Source organism: Salvelinus namaycush, chromosome 37, assembly GCF_016432855.1.
Source record: "Salvelinus namaycush isolate Seneca chromosome 37, SaNama_1.0, whole genome shotgun sequence".
NCBI classification, from domain to species: domain Eukaryota; kingdom Metazoa; phylum Chordata; class Actinopteri; order Salmoniformes; family Salmonidae; genus Salvelinus; species Salvelinus namaycush.
In genome coordinates this window covers 15,516,941-15,543,682 of record NC_052343.1, presented here as the reverse complement: position 1 = coordinate 15,543,682, position 26,742 = coordinate 15,516,941, and the positions used below count along the sequence as shown (strand labels likewise).

The 26,742-nt window shown below is 43.5% G+C and overlaps 2 protein-coding genes across 2 annotated transcripts; one reads left to right on the top strand and one right to left on the bottom strand.

Annotated features, from left to right (window-relative positions):
• Positions 1-727: 727 nt before the first annotated feature.
• Positions 728-7,898, bottom strand: LOC120031161 (DNA-directed RNA polymerase III subunit RPC7-like). The gene is made up of 8 exons (XM_038976765.1): positions 7,552-7,898; positions 4,112-4,280; positions 3,717-3,846; positions 3,288-3,356; positions 2,804-2,860; positions 2,145-2,233; positions 1,805-1,912; positions 728-1,391 (listed from the first exon to the last, which is right to left on the bottom strand). The coding sequence occupies exons 2-8, from the start codon at positions 4,235-4,237 to the stop codon at positions 1,305-1,307; spliced, it is 666 nt and encodes a 221-aa protein (XP_038832693.1). The 5' UTR covers positions 4,238-4,280; positions 7,552-7,898; the 3' UTR covers positions 728-1,304.
• A 15,979-nt stretch (positions 7,899-23,877) lies between these two features.
• LOC120031647 (ankyrin repeat domain-containing protein 34A-like) lies at positions 23,878-25,476 on the top strand. The gene has a single exon (XM_038977445.1). It carries the CDS (start codon positions 23,878-23,880, stop codon positions 25,474-25,476), a length of 1,599 nt encoding a protein of 532 aa, XP_038833373.1.
• The last annotated feature ends 1,266 nt before the right edge of the window (positions 25,477-26,742 follow it).

Here is a 26,742-nt window from a genome sequence, read left to right as displayed (position 1 = left end):
ATAGCTGTAGCTATAAAGTGAAACCCTTAGAAACTGCTGGGTCAGTGCAAACCTTAGCAATGTGTGTGTGTGTCCTCTTCACTTCCACGTCTTTTAAATGACTTTGTATTGAATTAATAAACTGCACCATTTTTTGAGCATTTACAGCCTACTGCTTCTACCTTTTAGTGCATCACCCTGCACAGTGATACATGAAAATGTGTCTGAACAAATCAGATTAGCAAGGTGCTCTCTTGAAGCAGACGCTGCTGCATTGATTTGTCTGTGTTTCCAAGCCTGCCGACATGAAATCCAAAGCTTTCTCATACCATAACAATTCATCACATGCATCTGTCTCTGGCCACCTGCCATTCCTGAATAAAAGAACACTGCAAATCTATTGGAACACCAAGGTGGGGGAATGTACAGTATATATTTTGTGTACTATAAGTATATATATCGAAACTCAGGAGAGAATGTGCTCACTGTACATATACGAGCTTTGATTCTTGTCAGCAAATAGCGGTCAGAAAATAGAAAATTAAGGTCAGAAAATATCAGTTGTTATGTAAATATGTGTATTGACTGAGCATGGCATATTGCTGATAACTTTGTGTGTGCTGCTTCAACTTCAGCACTACGCCACCTATTGGTGTGAAATAAGTATTATCATGCGGCATATGGTGAACTAGTACAGCTTCTAGTAGGAAAACGGTTTGTGTAGCATAGAAAATAAAACTGCCTGGTATACAAATTAGCTGCCATTTATTCTCTCAGAATTTCAAGTTAAGTAAAATCCTCTTTCATAACAAACAACATTGGGATATTACATGGATATAAAAGTTTTACAAAACATAACTTTTTAAAACTACATAAAACAACATAACATTAAAATTGGGGTGTTAAACACCTTCATTTTATATCTTCAAAGTTCTTTAACATTTCTATAATTGGATAAAAACCCTCTAAGAAATGATACTATAATTGGTGTTAGGAGAAAAGATGTCGGCTTATGAAGATTGACGTACTTCTCTCTCCATAACACCACCACACTTAAGAGCCATTTAAAACTAGTGCAGGTTTGAACTGTGCAACCTGCTTCTTCTGCTGAAATTATTTTTTAAGTCAGGAACTGACTGAATCCTGGGTTATTTTGAAGATTCATGTGTCGAGTTAAGATCATTTCAGGCCATGTATACAAGATGGACCTAAGAACAACAGCACATTCTCTCAGCTTTGGAGTGTCTCTCAGTTCTGGAGTGTCACATATTTTCCCAGGACTCTTGGGCATGCTCAATGCTCTGTCGTTGTTGTTTTTCAAAGTATCAGTAAATGGCCTCATCCATGTTGTCATCACTGTCCCCTCCGAACTCCTCTCCATTGTCAAAGTACGACATGATATAGTCGGTCTCCTGAGGGAACACAATCAGAGTGGGAAAAAATGCTACGTATGAGCTCATTCCGACCTTGTGAAATGTGTTTGCAACGCTAACTTTCTGTTAAATCATGCATTGGTGTCACTGGAAAATGTATCAGGGAAATTGTCTCTAGTAAGGATATTCTCTCACTGGGGGGCATGGGACCAGATTAAAAAAGTAAGAAAGAGCTTGGATGTATAACAGTTTTGCGTCCGTCCCTCTCCTTGCCCTAACCTGGGACCATCTGAACAAAGCAACAACTGTCACCCAGGAAGCATCGTTACCTGTCACTGCGGAGCAATGGAAACAACTACTTCAGGTCTCAGAGTGGGTGACGTCACCGATTGAACGCTACTAGCGCACACCGCTTACTAGCTAGCCATTTAACATTGGCTACAGATGCTTACCTCTTCAAACTCTTCTTCATCATATTCCTCCTCCCCATCTTGTTGCTCTTCCTCCTGCTTCTTCTTCTCCCCTTCCTCTTCATCTGAGGTCACTTCCTCCTCTAATGTCTGAAATATGACACAAATTAATACAAAATAAACTAAAAGAAAAGGAACATTGATAGTAAAATAACACACCAGGCTTACATTAAGTTTGAGGTTTAACAGCAAGAAACATTTCCCTTCATCTAGTGTGCTGAGATTGAGTTGTGTTACATGCCTATAGATGTGGTAGAGGTCAATAGAATACAGACTATGGAGTTAATGTCTGATGTACTGGCTAAATACCTACTATTCCCACCTCTAGTTTATGGATGATCTCCTCTTTGTCCACCCGGGTCTTTTTGCTGGGTTTGGGGTCCACTGGTGTATCCAAACTAAGAGAAGTGTCTGTAACAGACGAAAAGGGACAAAAGCCAATCATTAGTGAAAACCAACTCCCTCTATCTATTCCCCCTCCTCTCCTTTCATTTAAAAGGCCATTCAACCAAAAGCTATATTTATCCCATAATAGAAAAGGGCAGATCATTTATGTATAAGTCAGGCAGTATTGTCATTGTCAGTAACCAGCAGTGACTTTATCTTATCCTTCTGTTCAAAGCAGAAGGGCAAATTGATGCATTCATGTCTCTAGGGAGACACAAGCAGTCAGACACAGTGTTCTTCTGAAGACACCTCTCTCTTCAGCACTCCGCCCAGCCAATAGGAAGGAAAAAAATCATGTGGGAGCAATATGCTATGAAAGAGACTGGTGATTCGCCAGACAGTACATGTCAACAAGTCCTGCAGGAAGCAAACTAAACAGAACTGCAAAACGAATGGATTTGTTTAAAAACAATGTATTACAATAGTCTTCTGTGATCACATGGTGGGTGGGTTTTCATACTGAATCTGTATTACTCACAAAAATGTCCAGTCAGTCAATGTGAGGTATAAAACAACACTGTATCATCCACTTACTCTCTTTTAGGGCCTTCTTGACACGAATTCGAAGCTCTTTGGGTAGCCTTTTCCAGTCTGATGTTAAAAAACAAAAATATAACAAAACCAATCAGTAGACACACAGGTGCTACAATACTGTTTTTACACAGCAATTACCTTGTCAAAATGATGGAATGTTGGTTCACATCCGGTTTTCCCAATCAGCCTCTATTCAGCAGACTAATTGTGAGCGATAGCTCAATTTCTCCCATTTGACACGCTTTGGGTCACCTGACAGTTTCAATCAGGACCGTTCACACTCCATTGTGGCTGACATCTCTGGGGTGGCGTAGCGAGTGATTTCATATTGCTTCAGGATTAGATCCTTGATTCTATTAATCCCTGTTTAACAGTTATGCTGGTAATCAGATCGTACAATGCCCTCCTTCCAATACATGTTCTGTAGTTTCTATCACCTTTCAGTTACATTTTTTGAACAGGAGGTATGATGCAGCTGACCCACCTGGATTCCACTCAATGGTGTTGTCTGACGGCCCACTGTTCTGATATTTATCAGAATACCGCTCCACATCTGGAAGTCAGACAAGAAGCTCATTCATTTCTTAAACATGGTACAAGAACAAACATGTCTTTGAAAAGAAAGCCTCTGTGTATTATAACATCTGCCTCGTTTGCTGCTCCCAAATGTTCTTATCGAAGCATAATTGAATGCTTGATTGAATAATTGAACAATATTTCCACCCCTGATTTAGGTAATGTCAGCCAAACCTTGTATTACCTAAAACCTTGTATCATTTTAATAAAATAACACAATTGGGAGCTGCTGACAGTGACTAGACATTGACTGTCCAATTTGTGCCACTTTTGGATGTCTGTAATTACTCTTTTCATCGCTAACACACAGAGATGGTGTCTTCCCAGGCTTAGGTACCTTTCTTGGAGACGGCTGGACGGACATAAAATGGTAGGGTCTTCATGTTTCCCCTGAACTCCTGCTTCAGTGCCAACATGTACTCTGCTTCCTCTCCCATCACCAAGGGGACAGGCTTGTGTTCCATGGGCTACATGTGCACAAAAAACATCATACATATTAGTCTTTAAAACAACAACAAAAGGCTTCTTTGCTCCCAACCAAACACATATCTTACGGCCTCAATACATTTGAACATAAAAATGTGTCGGCCCTGGATGTTGCTTAGACAAATAGAAAAATCTGGGAAAAAGACTATGAATAGCCTCTAAATAAAGCCAATATTTGACAACAATGAGGTGCATCCAAAATGAAGAGAGACAGTTACAGGGTCAGTCACATCACCTCATACTCACAGGGAACAGAGGTGTAGGCTGGAGAATTGAAGGGGGCAGGTTCTCCCCTTTCCCAATCCCGACTGCCTCGATACTGAAGCTCATGTACCCCTTGCCGCGACCTCGGCCGCGGCCCAGGCCAGCCATGGAGTGAGCACACAGTGGGGGGGGGGGGGGTTCGCAGGTAAATCTGTCAAGGGAGGAAGAATGCAATGGGCAATGAGTAATGAGTAATAGCACTTCTATTTTCCCAAACTATTTGTGTAAAGCTATATAAGCATACTTTTACTCCTGGCCCATATATGATCACCTATATGATTGCTGTTAACTGTAATTTGACAATAACCCTAACCCTATTAGCTCTTGCTAACGAGCAGTGAATAACAAAGGTCACATAGCCAGGGCTAAACAAGAACGGGTATAGCTACAACACAACAAAAGGACAAAAACGTTGTGAAGGGGAGCAATGGCTAACGCGTTAGGGAAAGAGGATACCTAGTCAGTTGCACAACTGAATGCATTCAACTGAAATGTGTCTTCCACATTTAACCCAACCCCTCTGAATCAGAGAAGTGTGAGGGGCGTTAAAGGGACAACCTGTGATTGCTACATCCATTTCGGACTGTTAAATTAGTGATATACACTACCGTTCAAAAGTTTGGGGTCTCTTAGAAATGTCCTTGTTTTTGAAAGAAATTGAATACTTACATACATACGTACAGAGTCCCATTATCAGCAACTATCACTCATGTGTTCCAATGGCACGTTGTGTTAGCTAATCCAAGTTTATAATTTTAAAAGGCTAATTGATCATTAGAAAACCCTTTTGCAATTATGTTAGCACAGCTGAAAACTATAGTTCTGATTAAAGAAGCAATACAACTTGCCTTCCTTAGACTAGTTGAGTATTTGTAGCATCAGCATTTGTGGGTTCGATTACAGGCTCAAAAAGCCCAGAAACAAATAACTTTCTTCTGAAACTCGTCAGTCTATTCTTGTTCTGAGAAATGAAGGCTATTCCATGCGAAAAATTGCCAAGAAACTGAAGATCTCGTACAACGCTGTTGAACTACTCCCTTCACAGAACAGCAAACTGTCTCTAACCAGAATAGAAAGAGGATTGGGAGGCCCTGGTGCACAACTGAGCAAGAGGACAAGTACATTAGAGTGTCTAGTTTGAGAAACAGACGCCTCACAAGTCCTCAACAGGCAGCTTCATTAAATAGTTCCCGCAAAACACCAGTGAAGAGGCGTCTCCAGGATGCTGGCCTTCTAGGCAGAGTTCCTCTGTCCAGTGTCTGTGTTCTTTTGCCCATCTTAATCTTTTATTTTTATTGGCCAGTCTGAGATAGAGCTTTTTCTTTGCAACTCTGCCTAGAAGGCCAGCATCCCGGAGTTGCCTCTTCATTGTTGACGTTAAGACTGGTGTTTTTTGCGGGTACTATTTAATGAAGCTGCCAGTTAAGGACTTGTGAGGCGTCTGTTTCTCAAACTAGACACTTTAATGTACTTGTCCTCTTGCTCAGTTGTGCACCGGGGCCTCCCACCGGGGCCTCCCACTCTTTCTAATATACAGCATTGTACAAGATCCTCAGTTTCTTGGCAATTTTCCGCATGGAATAGCCTTCACTTCTCAGAACAAGAATAGACTGACAAGTTTCAGAAGAAAGTACTTTGTTTCTGGCCATTTTGAACCTGTAATCAAACCCACAAATGCTGATGCTATAGATACTCAACTAGTCTAAAGGCCAGTTGTATTACTTCTTCAATCAGCACTACAGTTTTCAGCTGTGCTAACATAATTGCAAAAGGGTTTTCTAATGATCAATTAGCCTTTTAAAATGATAAACTTGGATTAGCTAACACAACGTGCCATTGGAACACAGGAGTGATGGTTGCTGATAATGGTCCTCTGTACGCCTATGTAGATATTCCATTAAAAATCAGCCGTTTCCAGCTACAATGGTCATTTACAACATTAACAAATCCTACACTGTATTTCTGATAAATGTTATGTTATTTTAATGGACAAAAAATGTGCTTTTCTTTAAAAAAACAAGGACATTTCTAAGTGACCCCAAACTTTTGAACGGTAGTGTATACCCACTGATTCTTGAAGAATGTAACTTATAAATGCCTCCTGAGCTAAGTTCAACTGTCATACCCCATCACAATCCAAATGATACGCTTTTTACTCCATTGTTTGTAAACAATGTAATAGGATTAGCCTATTCCTCTCTTCGGATTTGGTGGATACATCTTGTTATTTGAATAAAAAAATATATATATTTGATGAAGGGTGTTGACCTCAACCACCTATATTCAATGGAGCGTGAGATGCTATGCTAGCTTCATGAATATGCATAGACCGTCTCGAATTTCAACAGGGAAGTGCATCACACTTTGATCAGTACACTCCTAACAACCTAAGCATTACAAAACTTATATTAGATTAATCAAGCCTCACGTATCAAAATATCAATTCAGATTTATCTTGACTAAATTCAATATCTCATTTCCCCCCATTCAAAAACTCCTCACCGGCTTAATAATTAAGGATATGCTTAAGTGGACAGATTTTGGGCAGAAATATGGCTCTCTGGTAACCAGGCTACCATCCTCCAGCTGCGTACCAAATCAACGCCAGGTGTAGCAGGAAGGCCAAGAAGATCATCAGGGATCTTCAGACCTGGGCAGTACAGGAGCATCATGGCAAGAACTGGATGACTGGTCAATAGTTTCTACCCTCAGGCTGCTGAATAGCCACTACTAGTCAGCTACCTGCTATTTCACTACTAGTCAGCTACCTGCTATTTCACTACTAGTCAGCTACCTGCTATTTCACTACTAGTCAGCTACCTGCTATTTCACTACTAGTCAGATACCTGCTATTTCACTACTAGTCAGCTACCTGCTATTTCACTACTAGTCAGCTACCTGCTATTTCACTACTAGTCAGCTACCTGCTATTTCGCCACTAGTCAGCTACCTGCTATTTCGCCACTAGTCAGCTACCTGCTATTTCGCCACTAGTCAGCTACCTGCTATTTCGCCACTAGTCAGCTACCTGCTATTTCGCCACTAGTCAGCTACCTGCTATTTCGCCACTAGTCAGCTACCTGCTATTTCGCCACTAGTCAGCTACCTGCTATTTCGCCACTAGTCAGCTACCTGCTATTTCGCCACTAGTCAGCTATATATTTCTATTAATATTTGTTTTGTTTTTTATTACAATTTTCATTGTTTTATTTCACTTAGTCCTGCATGTTGGAGCTCAGAGCCTAAGATTTTCACTGTACCCTGCAATCACACCTGCAACCCTGTACATGTGACTATTAAACATCTCTGGATGGCGGGGTCTCTGCTTTGTTGCTGTTTGAATCGCAGATTGCCGCTTTAACAGCTACCAGCAAGTGACCTATCTAGTTGTGTGCGGCTTGCAAAGACTTGCTCCATCTTACCTTTTAGTGTCTTCAGTGATATTAACTTGCTTGCTCAGATAACTTGGTTGCACAGTAGCTACACGACAGCTGTAGCTAGTAAAAACTTGCTAGAAAACGAATAGCGCCTAACGTTACATTAGCTACATAACGACGTTAGCTAGAGCTGTCAGATTTATCATGACAAAATATCGTTCACCCAGACAACGTGCTTACTAACTAACCATATCAACTTATTCATGACCTCCCACCTTCTGAGCCATAGCTAGCTACTAATCTTAAAATATTAAAGAAAATATTAAAACATGATCACACTAGCTGGTTTACAAATACGCGGGCGGCGTTATTGTTTACCACACACTATTTTGTTTACATTTTACGGAACTCTTGCGACTTGGGGTCGACTAGCCTGTCCTACACTGCCCCCTGCTGTATTGGAGTTGAATACATTCCAGAACCTCGAAAAAGAGATATAGTATCTCCCCAAAAATGATGGTCACATACTTTTGTTTTCCATCTGAGAGATCAATATCTGTGTGTGCGTGTGTGTGTGCTGTAGTATACTTTCATTTCGATGAGATGAATGTCATGGCTAAATTTCATGGCTAAAGTGTTATAATCCAATGAGCATTACGGTTTGAGGCGCCAAGTCGGAACCTCCAAGGGGAGTGAGTGTGATACAACATAAAGTAGCCACATTTGTTCCCTGATGTGGGAGCTGGGTTGGCATGCATTAGCTCAAAATACTTAATTTTGATGACATTGTAAAGGTGGTTTATCTTGGTCTGCCTAGTGGTGTTTATTATTAATCGTTGTTCTTGTTTCTATCTATTTAAGGAGGACAAATAAGCTTTTGACAAAGTCACCCTAAGCCAACTACAATCTCAAAGCACTTGGTGATGTTTCCCCTCCCATTTGGGGGATCATTGGATAGGAGCACCATCACTCTGATAGAACCTTACAGCGTTGTGTGTGTGTGTGTGTGTGTGTGTGTGTGTGTGTGTGTGTGTGTGTGTGTGTGTGTGTGTGTGTGTGTGTGTGTGTGTGTGTGTGTGTGTGTGTGTGTGTGTGTGTGTGTGTGTGTGTGTGTGTGTGTGCATGCGTGTATCTGTCTGTCTCTGTGTGCCTGCGTGCATGCAGCCTGTGTCTGTGAACTTGCCTGCAAGGATGTGTGCGTGCCTGCCTCCGTGAGTGTGTCACCGTGGGAACGTTTCTGTAGGAATCCAGCAAATCAGTTGCCATAGCAACTGTGTTCCATAATAGCAACAGTCGCTGAATAAGTATTTTATGCACTCGGGGAGTACACGTATTTCCTCCTCTCCATCTTTAATAATGCAAGCTTCTTATTTATTTTGAGCTTTTAAGATGGCCTACCCTTATCTTTTTCAGATACACCTTTAATGTGTGTTTCAGTTTAATATACTATTTATAACACCAAGTGGGTGTTTGCATTGACTTTGCATTGAAACAAGATCTAATCTATATAGCAGGTGACTAATTATGGGCTACCACCAAGGATAGGTGGGCCACTTCCTTCCTCTGCAAATGTGCAATGAACTCTTATGACCTTATTAAAGAACCAGGAACTCATATGGCAACAAGATGGGGCCCTGGTGCATATTAGTTTTAGCTGTGATCACAAGTGGAAATAATAGATGTGCTTACTGCAGAGGTGCAAAACCCCTTACTACAGAAGTGCGAAAAGACATTGAGTTCTACAGAATTAGTCTATATAAATCTAAATCAAATCACATTTTATTGGTCATATACATATATTTAGCAGATGTTATTGCGGGTGTAGCGAAATCTATGCCAACCAAGCCATTGAGCCTTGTATAAATTATTTATTTTCCCTTGAGGTTACAGGACAGGAATAGTGTCAGAAGCACAAAACAGACAATATTGAGTCCATACTTACAGCTCAATCAGGGTTAAATATAGTCTATCCTTTGTTGATATTTCTTATCAGGCTGTGTGGAAACGTGTAGGCCTATCAAGACACCAAAGACATTGTATAGGCTACTGTTTGAGTGAACAACAGTCATATCGTTCCTGCACATGATGTCTATATACAGCAGCTCTCCCTCTCTCGTGTTTCTTTACCTGTCTGTCAAGCGCAGGGATCATCATAGCGCATCGTTTGGGCGCAACATATCCACCGCGTTCCTATTCACTCCCACCACGCGACCCACTCCCCACCCCCGCTGCGACGCTCCGCGTCTTCTAAACTAGTGGTCGCGGGAGAGATACGGGGGAAGAGGAGAGGCTCGACGTTAACACAATATCTGGGGGATATTACAGAGACTAAAGTCTGGCTTTTATATCGGGAAAAACATATGCTAAATGGATCTGAATTAAACGCGTTTCATCCATGGTAAGGATTTATGTTTCCTCCTTAAATCGTGTTTGCAGCGCATGGTGATAGAAGGCTACATTCGCATATTGTAGATTACATAAATATTTGTTTCCATTAAATAATGTCCTATGAGTGGTTAATGCAATGACCAAATGGCTTGACAAAGCAATATCGGCATGAACTGAGAACAGTGTTTAGGTAGTCCATGTGAAAAAAATAAACAAGTTGAATTTGATGAAAGACCAACAATTTAAAAAAATGCAATTCAACAGAACTTATTCAGATTTTCCAATTCATTGTTTCTTACCATATTTGAGTAAGAGGTAAGAGATGCTCTATAGCCTAAAATCCCGCAAAGCAACGAACGCGATTCGTTTGGCAGTTGTAATCAGATTTGTTGAGCCTCACTATATGCAAAGACTAATCAATAAACTGCTACAAAAAGCAAATAGATTCAGCTGATTCAGAATTGCTGTCACTATTTTTTCCATATTATAAGCAGCACATTTATTTCCTGAGAGGCAATACCTGTAACCTAAATCATGAACCAATCTGCATTGTCATGAAATTCTGTCACTTGGCTTATTGGTCCTATAAGATCAGATGCAGCCGTATGATGGAATGTGGCAAAAAGAGAAGCAGACAGTCAGTTACATGTTATGTGTGTGAGAGAGGCAATACATGCAGCGATGTAACTTAGGTCGTATTTTATTATCTCTGCTGTACTAATGTATAGGCTAGGCTACATTCAGTGTGGAGAAACATGTTTTATATCAACCGACTGTTGAAACGGCTGTTTCTTTTTTACTGGCGCAGTTACTGTTTTTGGCCAATTGCCTGGAATAGTATAACTTCCCTGCTGGTTTAATATTAGAAGCAATACGTCAGAAAACCAATTGACGTAGTGATTGGTCACCGAAACAGGTTTTGAATTAGATTTTATTGGAGCCGATATGATAACATAGGATGCTGTCTCGGTTTCATTCAATATTACCAACAACATCACTAACTTGAATTGAAAGCATGAATTCCTTTACATTGCTTTTCTCAGTTCTAGGAAGGTTGGCGTCCGGCAGAACGACCGAATCAGCACCATGGACAGCGACCGTAGTTTGGAAAGGATTTAAGTTAGTTTTTTGCAACATTTCACCGAAGAGTTTCAATGAATCTTTTGCTATTAGGCTTGTATGATATTGTAGAATTGTATACATTTACACTTGATTAAGGTTCTTGGAAACAATAATATGAAACGTTTGAAAACGATGTTTGCTTGTATTACGAATGTACATTCTACGCAGAAACTTCCCTTGTAATTCATGTTCCAGAGAATAATCATTATACTGCTGCATTATATATATCTTTAAATGTATTTCACATAGAGATATTGATTAATAGCATATGTACTGTAGCAGTTAGATGTATAGCTACTGAACTATGGGTTTTGTAAATGTTACAGAGAGCACTGCAGTATCTACTCAGAAACAGTAGGTTCACTAAGGGACAAGGGCATAAGACAACTATGACACGAGGATGGCTTCTTACAGGCTTCCTATGCAGGACAGGAAAGGTTAGGTGTAGGTCACATCCACCCCCACAAACCTGGAATTATGAATAATCTGTCTAGAGGGCCAATTGAGGGCACTGTCAGTGCTGTATGCCATCACATCCATCTTTCTAACAGGAAGTGTGGCACATTCTGACATGCACAACTCACCCGAGATGGGATACCAGGACGGCAGATCAGGGGGTACAACGGTGCCAATTATAATAATGGGTGTTGGGGTGATGTCAGTTCTTGACACGGTGCAACTGCACACCAGGGGACAGACATGTCATAGAAGGAATATTCTATTCTACTCTAGAGTACTCAGTCTTGACAGTCTCCGCCATGAGACTGTCTCTTCTGAGAGCAGATGGAAATGCATGACTAGCTGATAATGAGTCAGTGAGCTGATAGTGAAGGAGAGAAAGAGAGAGAACGAGAGAGAACGAGAGAGAGTGTGTGAGAAAGAGGTCTGATGATGAACGACAAGCTCTTTGGGATGGGGTGGGGGGGATTTTAATAATGTTGCCCACCTACATGTACAAATACACACACACACAGATTGATGTACATATACTCACACATAAGCTTTTACACACTAACTAAGACTGGAATTATACAGTGCCTTCGGAAAGTATTCAGACCCCTTGACTTTTTCCACATTTTGTTACGTTACAGCCTTATTCTAAAATTGATGAAAAAAACAACATCTTCAGCAATCTACACACAATACCCCATAATTACAAAGCAAAAACAGGTTGTTATAAATCTGAAATACCTTATTTACATAAGTATTCAGACCCTTTGCTATGAGACTCGAAGTCGAGCTCAGGTGCATCCTGTTTCCATTGATCATCCTTGAGATGTTTCTACAACTTGATTGGAGTCCACCTGTGGTAAAGACAATTGATTGGACATGATTTGGAAAGGAAAACATCTGTTTATATAAGGTCACAAACACCCACAAAATCCCAACACAAAACAAGCCTCCTATATATGATTCTCAATCAGGGACAACGATTACCATCTGCCTCTGATTGAGAACCATATTTAGGAGGCTTGTTTTGTGTTGGGATTTTGTGGGTGTTTGTTACCTGTCTCTGTGTTTGTGTTCTGCACCAGATAGGTCTGTATCGGTTTTGCACATTTGTTATTTTGTATGTTGTTTGTAGTGTTTCACTTGTTCTTGTATTAAACATGTTGAACACTAGCCGCGCTGCACTTTGGTCCTCTCCTTCACCTATGGAAGAAAGCCGTTACAGAAACACCCACCAAACCCGGACCAAGCAGCGTGGCAACGGGCAGCAGCAACAGCAGCAGCGGTACAAGGAGGAATGGACATGGGAGGAGATTCTGGACGGAGAAGGACCCTGGGCAGAGCCAGAGGAGTGTCGCCGTCCCAAAGCGGAGCTGGAGGCATCAAAAGCGGAGAGGCGGCATTATGAGGCGCTTGCAAGGCAGAGTGGCTGGAAACCCGAGAGGCTCACCCAAAAATTTCTTGGGGGGGGGGGGCTAAAGGGGAGTGTGGCGAAGCCGGGTTGGATACCTGAGCCAACTCCCCGGGCTTACCGTGGAGTGAGAGGGCGTCGTACTGGTCAGACACCGTGTTATGCGGTAAAGCGCACGGTGTCCCCAGTACGCGTGCTTAGCCCAGTGCGGGCTATTCCACCTTGCCGCACTGGGAGGGCTAGGTTGGGCATCGAGCCGGATGTCATGAAGCCGGCCCAACGTATCTGGCCTCCAGTACGTCTCCTCGGGCCGGCGTACATGGCACCAGCCTTACAGGTGGTGTCCCCGGTTCGCCTGCATAGCCCAGTGCGGGTTATTCCACCTCGCCGCACTGGCAGGGCTACGGGGACCATTCAACCTGGTAGGGTTGGAGAGGCTCGGTGCTCAAGAGCGCGTGTCCTCCTTCACGGTCCGGTATATCCGGCGCTACCTTCCCGCCCCAGACCAGTACCACCAGTGCCTACACCACGCACCAGGCTTCCAGTGCATCTCCAGAGCCCTGTTCCTCCTCCCCGCACTCGCCCTGAGGTGCGTGCCCTCAGCCCGGTACCTCCAGTTCCGGCACCACGCACCAGGCCTACTGTGCGCCTCAGCAGGTCAGAGTCGGCCGTCTGCTCAACGCCGCCTGCACTGCCTGTCTGTCCAGCGCCGTCTGAGCCATCCGTCTGCCCAGCGCCGTCTGAGCTGCCTGCCTGCCCAGCGCCGTCTGAGCCATCCGTCTGCCCAGCGCCGTCTGAGCCATCTGTCTGCCCAGCGCCGTCTGAGCCATCCGTCTGCCCAGCGCCGTCTGAGCCATCCGTCTGCCCAGCGCCGTCTGAGCCATCCGTCTGCCCAGCGCCATCTGAGCCATCTGTCTGCCCAGCGCCATCTGAGTCATCCGTCTGCCACGAGCCATTAGAGCCGCCCGTCTGTCCCGAGCCATTAGAGCCGTCCGTCAGTCAGGAGCCGCTAGAGCCGTCCGTCAGTCAGGAGCTGCCAGAGACGCCAGCCAGTCAGGAGCTGCCAGAGACGCCAGCCAGTCAGGAGCTGCCAGAGATGCCAGCCAGTCAGGAGCTGCCAGAGACGCCAGCCAGTCAGGAGCTGCCAGAGCTGCCCTACAGTCATGAGCTGCCCTACAGTCATGAGCTGCCCTACAGTCATGAGCTGCCCTACAGTCATGAGCTGCCCTATAGTCATGAGCTGCCCTCCAGTCATGAGCTGCCCTCCAGTCATGAGCTGCCCTCCAGTCATGAGCTGCCCTCCAGTCATGAGCTGCCCTCCAGTCATGAGCTGCCCTCCAGTCATGAGCTGCCCTACAGTCCGGAGCTGCCACTCAGTCCGGAGCTGCCACTCAGTCCGGAGCTGCCACTCAGTCCGGAGCTGCCACTCAGTCCGGAGCTGCCATTAGTCCGGAGTTGCCCCTCTGTCCTGAGCTACCTCTCTGTCCTGAGCTACCTCTCTGTCCTGAGCTACCTCTCTGTCCTGAGCTACCTCCTAAATCATGTGGGGGCCTTGGGGAGAATTCTTAGGCCAAGGTCGTGGGCGAGGGTCGCCACTCAAAGGACGCTAAGGAGGGGGACAAAGACAGTGGTGGAGTGGTGTCCTCGTCCTGCGCCGGAGCCGCCACCGCGGACAGATGCCCACCCAGACCCTCCCCTTGAGTTTTAGGGGTGCGCCCGGAGTTCGCACCTTGAGGGGGGGTTCTGTCACGTTCCTGACCTGTTTTCTGTTGTTTTGTATGTGTTTAGTTGGTCAGGACGTGAGCTGGGTGGGAATTCTATGTTGTGTGTCTAGTTTGTCTGTTTCTATGTCCAGCCTAATATGGTTCTCAATCAGAGGCAGATGGTAATCGTTGTCCCTGATTGAGAATCATATATAGGAGGCTTGTTTTGTGTTGGGATTTTGTGGGTGTTTGTTTCCTGTCTCTGTGATTGTCTGCACCAGATAGGTCTGTGTCGGTTTTTGCACATTTGTTATTTTGTATTGTTGTTTGTAGTGTTTTACTTGTTCTTTATTAAACATGTTTAACACTAGCCGCGCTGCACTTTGGTCCTCTCCTTCACCTATGGAAGAAAGCCGTTACAAATGGAAGAAGTTTGGAACCACCTTCCTAGAGCTGGCTGCCCGGCCAAACTGAGCAATCGGAGGAGAAGGGCCTTGGTCAGGGAGGTGACCAAGAACCTGATGGTCACTCTGACAGTGCTCTAGAGTTCCCCTGTGGAGATGGGAGAACCTTCAAGAAGGACAAACATCTCTGCTGCACTCCATCAATCAGGCCTTTATGGTAGAGTGTCCAGACAGAAGCCAGTCTTCAGTAAAAGGCACATGACAACCCACTTGGAGTTTTCCAAAAGGCACTTAAAGACTGTCAGACCATGAGAAACAAGATTATCTTGTCTGCTGAAACCAAGATTGAACTCTTTGGCCTGAATGCCAAGCGTCACGTCTGGAGGAAACCTAGCACCATCCCTACGGGGAAGCATGGTGGTGGCAGCATCATGCTATGGGGATGTTTTTCAGCGGCAGGGACTGGGAGACTAGTCAGGATCGAGGGAACGATGAACGGAGCAAAGTACAGAGAGAGATCCTTGATGGAAGGAAACCTGCTCCAGAGCGCTCAGGACCTCAGACTGGGGCCGAAGGTTCACTTCCCAACAGGACAACGACCCTAAGCACACATCCAAGACAACGCAGGAGTGGCTTCGGGACAAGTCTTTGAATGTCCTTGAGTGGCCCAGCCAGAGCCCGGACTTGAACACAATCAAACATCTCTGGAGAGACCTGGAAATAGCTGTGCAGCGACGCTCCCCATCCAACCTAACAGAAATTGAGAGAATCTGTAGAGAAGAATGAGATACAATACAGTTATGTACAGTTATAAATACAGTTATGTCAAGCTTGTAGTGTCATACCCAAGAAGAATCAAGGCTGTAATCACTGCCAAAGGTGATTCAACAAAGTACTGAGTAAAGGGTCTGAATACTTATGTAAATAGATTTTTGCTTTGTCATTATGGAGTATTGCGTGTAGATTGATGAGGGGGAAAAACTATTTAATACATTTTAGAATAAGGCTGTAACATGACAAAATGTGGAAAAAGTCAAATGATCTGAATACTTTCCGAAGGCACTGCATGCAGTCAGATGCACACTCTGTTTTAGAAACCCAGACAGACCCAGCCTTGAGAAGGTACATTTGCTCCAGAGTCACACAGATAAATGTGTGTAAATCAAACAACAGAGAGGATATAAACTGAAGGTCAGAGAGGAAGAGCAATAATGAAGAGACCTGTCGAGAGATGGGGAAAGAAATGGGTATGGAAAGCACAGACTCTGATATATTAGGGACTAAAGACTAGTCCTTGGACAAAAAGGATAGCAATCTACTCAACAGACTGAGTAGCCTGAAATATGTTTTAAGAGGGATATCAATAAATATTTACTGCATACCTATTGTAGGTACTCAACAGAACAACAGTATGAAATAAAAAATAAATCAACTGCTTATCAATTACCTTTTGCTGGTGTACTGTGCTTGAAATATGTTGTTTTTGCCAATAGATTATCAAGATGTAATGCGCGAACAATAGAAGGTTTTAGGGGATTAGTGGATGCGCTATCTACCTAGATTAAGGCAATACGTCAGTTGAAGCTGCAGTGATAGAAAGCAGCTAGGATGATAAATGTCATTCTACAGCTGAAACTACCCATCCAGAAATAGCTTCTACTGCCTCCCTTATCAGAGTGGGAGTGCGAAGTGAGGAGTCTGGTTGGCAAATTGCGGGTGGATCGATGTCAACCCCCCTGTCGCTCCTCTCCTTTCCACAGCCCAGAGCTAGGGGTCAAACTGGGACGCTCAGAGGGGGCGACAATCATGACAGCACTGTGTGAGTTGGCGTGTGTGTGTGTTTGCAGCTGCAGCAGGTTCTACCTGAATATTTTTTTACAACCAAATCTCAATTTCTTATGTAAATGGCATGTTATAGAAGGGTCCATGCAATTTATTTTTTTGAATTCACATGTTTTAGAGGAATTTACCCCAAACTGCAAATCACTTCCTCACCCTCGTGTATTATGGGGGCCCTGAAAAATTATCAAAACACCCAAATACATAATTTTAGAAACAGCAAAGCTCTCAGTATAGTAATGAAGGTATTTAGATGTTGTACACCTGAAGTTGTGTCATTCCGAAATGTATCCGCAATGTTATATTCCCTTTTTTGAGACTCAAGCCTTCTCAAGCAGTTCCATTTTCAGTGTAGCCTGCTGCTACAGGTAACTTTTAAAAAATGAAATACTGTACCAACATATGGTGTCTTAATAGGGTTTTGGGCGACAACGCCATGCTTTCAATATACATTGTATCCCTAATTTACTCAAGTGTTTACTTTATTTAGGCTTTGGAGGTATCGTTCGAGTTGGAACAAAATGGAATAACCCCTAGCCTAACGTTGTGGATAAAGTTCGAAATTACACAATTTCATGTGTAAGACATGTGAAGACCTGCGTCACTAGACTGATCGCTTTGCAGTTTCTAAAATTATGTATATATTTTTTTTTGGAGCATTCATGTTTTTTTCGGAGCCCAAAACTACACATCAAGGATGAGGAAGTGATTTGCTGTTTGTAGTAAGTTTTTTGTGAAATCACAAAAAAATTGTCTGGACCCTACTATTTACATATTTTTTTTGTAGATTTGGTTGTAAAAAATGTAAACTTCTCATTTGACATGCCTAGATAAACACAGTATGACAGGGAAAGAAAACAGAAAATAGCTGTCTTTTCAAGACAACATTTGATGTGAATCATTGAGAGATCTCAGGGAAGGAATCTGTGTCGGGGACTCGTATGCTGCAACTATATTGGATTAGCAGCTCCATGAAACCCGCTGAGCATCGTTATCTGACTGGAGCGCTCACGCTGTGCCTGTTTTCCTGGTCCATCTTGGCAGAAATGACTAGTGCCTCTGAGCTGGAGTCCATAGATCTTAGACAAGATAGCTCTCTCTCCCTCGTCTACTGTGGGAAAAAACCTGCCCAGACCCACACAATACACCTGTGGCCAGTTAACCGACAGCGATGGCATTTAGGTTTACGAGTGTTTTAATGATGCAGCCGAATATGTAACATGCGTTTCCCAAAACACCAAGCAGAGTGCGTCGTTGGAGCATGTGTCGATACTGATTGGATCGAAAGAAAGGGAACTCTGCTCTCGAGTCAGCTTTCTCTATTAAACTCTTACCTTAATATAACATTATAGTTATTTTACAATACCGACGACGGATCAGCTATTATAAAGATACCACCTATGACTGCAAATATTGAGGCGGCTTATTCTAATGCTTACCCAATAAAAATGCACTAAATCACCAATTTGGCACATCATTGCGCACATGTTAGACTACACATCATGAAATATATTGAGATACATTACAGATAGTAGCCTACAAGTAACAAAATATGATTCAATTGATTGAACATGACATTTATTTGAAAATGATTGACTACTCCCTTCACAGAACAGCGCAAACTGCCCCTAACCAGAATAGAAAGAGGAGTGGGAGGCCCCGGTGCACAACTGAGCAAGAGGACAAGTACATTAGAGTGTCTAGTTTGAGAAACAGACGCCTCACAAGTCCTCAACTGGCAGCTTCATTAAATAGTACCCGCAAAAAACACCAGTCTCAACGTCAAGAGTGAAGAGGCGACTCTGGGATGCTGGCCTTCTCGGCAGAGTTGTAAAGAAAAAGACATATCTCAGTCTGGGCAATAAAAATTAAATATTAAAATGGAAAAATAACACAGACACTGGACAGAGGAACTCTGCCTAGATGGCCAGCATCTCGGAGTTGCCTCTTCACTGTTAACGTTGAGACTGGTGTTTTGCGGGTTCGATTCCAGGCTGTATCACATCCAGCTGTGATTGGGAGTCCCATAGGGCGGTGCAGAATTGGCCCAGCGTTGTCCAGGTTTGGATGGAGTAGGCTGTTTTTGTAAATAAGAATTTGTTCTTAACTGACTTGCATACTTAAATAAAGGTTAAATTAATAATAAAATACCCCCAAGCCATAATACTCCTGAACAGCTAATCAAATGTCTACCCAGACTATTTGCATTGTCCACCCCCCACCCCCTCTTTTACACTACTGCTTTTCTATGTTTATTATCTATGCATAGTCACTTTAACTCTACCTACATGCACATATTACCTCAATTACCTCAACCAACCTGTGACCCCCGCACATTGACTCTGTACCGGTACCCCCTGTATATAGCCCCGCTACTGTTGTTTTACTGCTGCTCTTTCATTATTTGTTATTTTAATTTATTACTTATCTATTTTTTACTTAACAATTATTTTCCTAAAACTGAATTGTTGGTTAAGGGCTTGTAAGTAAGCATCTCACTGTAAGGTCTACCTACACCTGTTGTATTCGGCATGTGACAAATAACATTTTATTTGATTGAAATCAATAATAGAGCAAAATAACAATATTAAAATGTACAGTTGAAGTCGGAAGTTTACATACACTTAGGTTGGAGTCATTAAAACTCGTTTTTCAACCACTCCAGAAATTTCTTGTTTATAAACTATAGTTTGACAAGTCGGTTAGGACATCTAGTTTCTGCATGACACAAGTCATTTTTCCAACAATTGTTTACAGACAGATTATTTCACTTATAATTCACTGTGTCACAATTCCAGTGGGTCAGAAGTTTACATGCACTAAGTTGACTGTGCCTTTAAACAGCTTGGAAAATTCCAGAAAATGATGTCATGGCTTTAGATGCATCTGATAGGCTAATTGACATCATTTGAGTCAATTGGAGGTGTACCTGTGGATGTATTTCAAGGCCTACCTTCAAACTCAGTGCCTCTTTGCTTGACATCGTGGGAAAATCAAAAGAAATCAGACAAGACCTCAGAAAAAGAATTGTAGAGCGCCACAAGTCTGGTTCATCCTTGAGAGCAATTTCCAAATGCTTGAAGGTACCACGTTCATCTGTACAAACAATAGTACGCAAGTATAAACACCATGGGACCACACAGCCATCATACCGCTCAGGAAGGAGATGCGTTCTGTCTCCTAGAAATGAACGTACTTTGGTGCGAAAAGTGCAAATCAATCCCAGAACAACAGCAAAGGACGTTGTCAACACGCTGGAGGGAACAGGTACAAAAGTATCTATATCTACAGTAAAACGAGTCCTATATCGACATAACCTGGAAGGCCACTCAGCAAGGAAGAAGCCACTGCTCCAAAACCACCATAAAAAGTCAGACTACGGTTTGCAACTGCACATGGGGACAAAGATCGTACTTTTTGGAGAAATGCTCTCTGGTCTGATGAAACAAAAATAGAACTGTTTGTCCATAATGACCATCGTTATGTTTGGAGGAAAAAGGGTGAGGCTTGCAAGCCGAAGAACACCATCCCAACCGTGAAGCATGGGGGTGGCAGCATCATGTTGTGGGGATGCTTTGCTGCAGGAGGGACTGGTGCACTTCACAAAATAGATGGCATCATGAGGGAGGAAAATTATCTGGATATATTGAAGCAACATCTCAAGACATCAGTCAGGAAGTGAAAGCTTGGTCGCAAATGGGTCTTCCATATAGACATTGACCCCAAGCATACTTCCAAAGTTGTGGCAAAATGGCCTAAGGACAACAAAGTCAAGATATTGGAGTGGCCATCAGAAAGCACAGACCTCAATCCTATAGAAAATTTGTGGGCAGAACTGAAAAAGCGTGTGTGAGCAAGGAGGCTTACAAACCTGACTCAGTTACACCAGCTCTGTCAGGACGAATGGGACAAAATTGACCCAACTTATTGTGGGAAACTTGTGGAAGGCTACCTTAAATGTTTGACCCTGTCACGTTCGCTGGTATAATGATCGGACCAAGCACAGAGGATGTTGAGTTCCACATGATTTATTAGAAAGTGAAACTTAGCAAAGACAAAAACAAATAAACAATAAACTAACAACGAACCGTGACTACAGAGATGCTACGTGCAATAACTCAAAACAATATCCCATAAACACAGGTGGGAAAAACAGCTACTTAAATATGATCCCCAATTAGAGACAATGATTACCAGCTGCCTCTAATTGGGAATCATACAAATCACCAACATAGAAAAATTTACTTAGAACACCACATAGAAATAAATAGACTAGATCACCCCCAGTCACGCCATGACCCACTTCACCATAGAGAAATAATGGCTCTCTATGGTCAGGGCGTGACAGTACCCTGTTACAGAGAGTCTCTCTCTCTCTGTAATTCTGAAACGCTAATAATCTACAATGTTGGTCAATCCAGTAACCGTAATAATACTTTACTACGTTGTTTCAAAGGCATCAATCCCCTTGATGCAGATCATTGTGGATCGTCATCCACTTTGATGCAGATCATTGTGGATTGTTAAGTTGCCTTCAGCCCCAGTCAACAGATTGGGTCTTCAGCATGGGCAGACTAGTGTCAGACCCACAGATGCCCACGCACACACACACACACACACACACACACACACACACACACACACACACACACACACACACACACACACACACACACACACACACACACACACACACACACACACACACACACACACACACAGAGAGAGAGAGAGCTGCAGGTGGCAGCCTCGTAGCCACATTCTCAGGATAAAGAACCTCTCCCTCAGCCCATCTCAACTCAGCACCTGTCAACTGCTTCCCACTCCACCCACGGAGTCCCCTGGCAGCGAGCCAGTAATGACAAAGTCACAACTGTGATAAATAAACTGCCATTGATTCCCAACAGAATTATTTAGGCAGATAGGCCATAATAAAAAGGGGTGGATGGATGAAATGTAATTGAATATATTGAGCACAGTCTGAATGAAAGAAAGACCGAACCCTAGCCATTGTAAGGACTGACTCCGACTCACTCAAATTAAGCTGTGTTTGTGAATGCTGCACTGTTAAAATTAAGTGCTTTGTAACACCAAAACTAGTGGCAACTGAGCTGCCACCAACTTGAAGGAGACAGAACCTTAACTTTGCAGGAGTATTGAAACACATCATCCTGAGATGTTTTGAAACAAAGCACAGTGTGTTGTAACACCACTTAATCAAGTGTTGTGCAACACCTTGCCAGGGACTGGGAGCCCTAACAGAAAATATTGAAAACACTATTTTGTTGTTTCGAGTCCTGTTTACTGCAGAATAGATACCTTCTCTTTTGGTGCTGTTTCCTCTCTAAAACACGTGTCAAACTAATTCTGTGTATTAAAACACTTACATTAGGTTTACATTCAAACACCCTCCAACCACCAGATTAGGTGCACTACTTTTCATGGTTTCATTACACAATCATGGTGTTTTGAGACATTCTATTTTTACAGTGTGTATTATAATATGCGTGCTTAGGGATGGTTAGTTAGATGTCTCAATATGTGTTTCAACACACCCAAAGAAAGACTCTGGCTTATAATAATGCTGTAACAGAAGTCACGAGTCTCTCAAGGTATTTCATGTGAGGTTGTTGGTTATATTGCTACTCTCAGGGGGAATGAAGGACAGAAATAAACCAATAATATCTTCCCTCTTCATTCTGGCTCCCCCCACTCCCTTCCCCACAACCACCACTAACTACCTCTCTATTATACCCAGATGATTACACTCTGTGTTTCGGTTTGTATAGCCACTGTCTGTCCCTGTGCTCGCTGTTCACCTGGGTTATGAAATAGAGTTGTTTATTAACATGAACAGGGCATGTTGAATCACCTTGGAATAGAGCTACATCCCCCGTATGTCAGCTGGGATGACGCTCATTCATAGCTAGACAGCTGTTTATTTCTCTCTGCACAAGATGCATCTCCTTCCAAATAGATCACTAGATCCCAAATGGTGGGTCGGGAGTCACTGGTGAACCACAGGCAGCCAGTCCCTCCTCCTCTTGGGTCACAGTGAAAGCTGTGGCTGGATTTTTTGTTGTTGTCTATTTGGTGGATAATAATCGATCGTTTGAGATCATTCAAATAGATTACTTAGAGGAAGGTTTGGTAGAATTAATATTCCAAGAACATCATTATGTTCATTTTCAGTCACAGAAAATACAATTTTTAAAATTAAATCAGTATTAGTAGTCATGTAAAAGTCTAGACAAGTCAATTCACCTTATCACATCCTGTTGGATATCAGAATTTAAATAAAAAAATGTTTGAGTCATTGCCTCATCTTTCTGTATCTCACACTTGCAGATCTTTGGATAATCTCACTTTCAAGCACCAAATTATTAATTATTTAATATGTTTTACATATTACCATATTTCTGCAGGGGGAAGTTGCTCTTTTGCTGATGGGAAGGCAAAAAGTCCAAGTCATGCATAGTTAATTCTCTGCAAAGTCATACTTTATTCAATTCTGCATAGTTATAGTTTAGGAATACCAGGAAAGTTAGTAAAATAAGCCAATCTTAGCACAGTGCAGTCAAGGACCAGTATCATGCATACACCCATCATGGCATGAATGTTGTCAATTTTGAAGTAGAAAAAGTGCTTTCCCTTTGAAAAAGACTGTCTAAAATGTTTTTGTTACACCAGATGGGTGCTGCATCTTTTTGTCATTTCACCTCATGAGATGGCTATCCAAACACTCCCTGTCTTGCTCTTACAGACACGTGTCATATCAAAAGCTTCAATTGCAGTCACTGAGATTGCATTGGTAATGCAGTATAACTGTTGTACCGCTGCATACTAGACATTAGATAGATGCGCAGACTTAACAAACTAACCATCTTAACCACCTTTCAGCAATGCCTGTCTGTATTGTACTATTAGTCTTCTTTGACAACTCTTTGTTTTTCATCACAGGTTCACCAGCTTCCTCTTCAGGATGGCCAGTCAGCGCTAAGCTAATTAGCTGGGTGTAGCAGGTTTGACTGGAGGAAGAGGTGCCAGAGGCACCATGGGAGATGGAGGAGCCCTCCATACGGAGGGGAACGCCCTTCTCAAAGCCGTCTTCCAGGGCAAGCTGCGACTGACCCGGCTCCTCCTGGAAGGGGGCGCCTACATCAACGAAGGCAACGAACGCGGCGAGACCCCAATCTCTGCTGCCTGCCTGGCTGGCTACGAGGACCCCCAGAGCCGCCAGAGGATGGTGCGCTACCTCCTGGAGAAAGGAGCAGATCCCAACATCCCAGACAAGTCTGGGCGGACCGCCCTGATGCATGCCTGTGTCGAGCAGGCGGGCAAAGAGGTGGTGTCCCTGCTCCTAGAGAATGGAGCTGACCCCAGCCTCAAGGACTACACAGGCTTCTCTGCCCTGGTCCATGCCATCAACAGAGGAGACCGAGACACCCTCCAGGTCCTGCTGGACGCCTGCAAGGCCAAGGGCAAGGAGGTGATCATCATCACCACCGACACGTCACCCTCGGGTACCAAGAAGACCAAGCAGTACCTCAACTCCCCCCCATCACCAGGGGTGGTGGACAAGCTCTCGCCCATGGCCTGCATGTCACCCTCAGAGGTGGCGATCCAGACCTCCAATTCCCCAGCAGCAGAGAAGTCTGAGGAGGAGGACAGTATCTTCAGCTTTGCGTTGACATCAGCTTTACCCCTACCCTCCAATAGAACCCTAGGGGAGAAAAGGCTGCCCCCCCGCAAACTCCTGAAGAGGCTCAACTCGGAGCCTTGGGGGCTGGTAGCACCCTCAGTGCTCAGCAGGGTCCCACAGGAGGGGGTTGATGGTGGACTGGAGGAGGAAGGTGGGGGTAGGATCATCACTGAGATGAATGGTCTGTCAATCTCGGGTCCTGGCAGGCCTCTCCTGTCTCGTCGGCACAGCATTGAAACACACGACCCCTGCTCACCCAAACTCATTGACCGATCCTGCTCAGAGGACTGTGCAGCCCTTTGTAGCTCCTCCTGGGCCGACAAGGTCCAACAGCACCAGATCCTGTACCGCAGGAACACCGCGCCTGAGTCTCAGGAAAATACAGGCGTACCAGGGGCGGTGGCTTTACGCGCCCTGGCTCACCCCAAACTTACCCGTATGGAGCACTATGAGTCAGACACACACCTGTGTCCTGAGTCCATCCCTGGATCTCCAGACTCGGGGCGCGTGTCGGTGGAGCGGAGGAAGTACAATGCCTCGCCCCTCTCTCTGCTCACCACCTCCTCCCGGGAGTCCCTTGAGAGCATCCCCAATTCTGTCTCCCCCATCACCATGCGCAGACGGCCCCCCGGCCTCCTGGAGCGCAGAGGCTCAGGCACCCTCCTCTTAGACCACATCTCCCACACCCGCCCCGGGTTCTTGCCCCCACTCAATGTCAACCCCCACCGGCCCATCCCAGACATCCGGGCCAATGGCAAGCCCACTTCCCCCATCCACTCTGGTCCCAAGATCCTGGTTCCAGTTGCCCCTGCCTCACCCAAGAGAGGCCCAGACTTCAAGATGAAGAAGAAACTGATGAGGAGGCACTCCATGCAGACGGAACAGATGAAGCAGCTCTCCACCTTCCAGGAGATCCTGACAGAGAAGGTCATTGAGTCCAACGGGGACTGAGACTTAAAAGGACATGTGAGGGCAAGTTGGGGGGTACAGTGGTGGATCACATCTATCTAGTTAGTCCACCATTTTCCTCAACCAGTGCTTAAATGAATTTGGCTCATTCAGAGTGAGGCCTCAGTCCCATCCTTGTTCTGTGTCAAGTGCAGATGGTTATTTTTATTTTTAGGTGACCTATTTTAATTTGTTGTGTTTCCTTTCTGTGCTGTCACAGAAAGCTGGTTGATTGAGTAATACGGTTTACAGCAGATGTTCTTTTCATTTCTCCTCAAATTATTTATTAATATACCATTTGCAGTCAACAGAAATAGAAACATATTTCTGTGTTTTTAGATGTTTACACACCGCAAAATGTGCACCAATGTCATGCCTATTGTTCCGTGTGCTGAAGACATTTTCGTCCCCTCTGAAATCAGTCACCTTATCTATCTATGACACTTTAGGTCGAAAGAACAAATCAACAGTAGAGATGCTAGCAACAGCTTACCTTGAATTGTTATTCTGAATGTGCTGTCTTCCCGATTTTCAATTCTTGCATTAGCTGCTTTAAAACGTCAAACTTCAACCCTAAAATGCTCTTATGTTGATGGGTATGTTTGGAGGAGAATGATGCTGCATTCCATGAAATAGTTTTCAAGACATAGTTCCCGAAGATTTCACTGTCATTGTATTGTTGCTGTTATCTACTTTCACTGTATTTATTTGCCTTCACCTTTTAATCACTTGAGATTTCGTGTTTTAGAGAGCTATTTTGGCTATATGGTCGAACCACATGCTTGACTTACCCTGACAACTACAGTGGGATCAACATGTGGGACCCTTTATGAGTATCACACTGTAATAATGTTATTATCAATTGATTTAAAAAAAAAAAAAGTCAATTGAATGGCAACTTCATACAACATTCCAAAGAAATCCCATGAACGCATGTGTGTTTACATTGGAGTGTGTGAATACTGCAAGATGTCTTTTAGAATAATTAACCTCAAATAATTGCACATTGGTGCTATGCCTTTCCATATGGAAAGAGCTCCAAGCACATATTAACTGTAAATAATGTAAAGATAAGACCAACCTAATTTGCTTATGAAATATGTCCATGTGCAATATGCTGTACTGTAATGTCAAGGAATTTCCTTCATCTATAGTGGATGTGAAGTTGTCTTTACAAATTTACATTGAAAGCAATCTGAAGCACTTCTTAACATTTACTGTACACTGATTTGCCAAAAGGGAGAGTGTGAGGCTCACAGAACTAACATT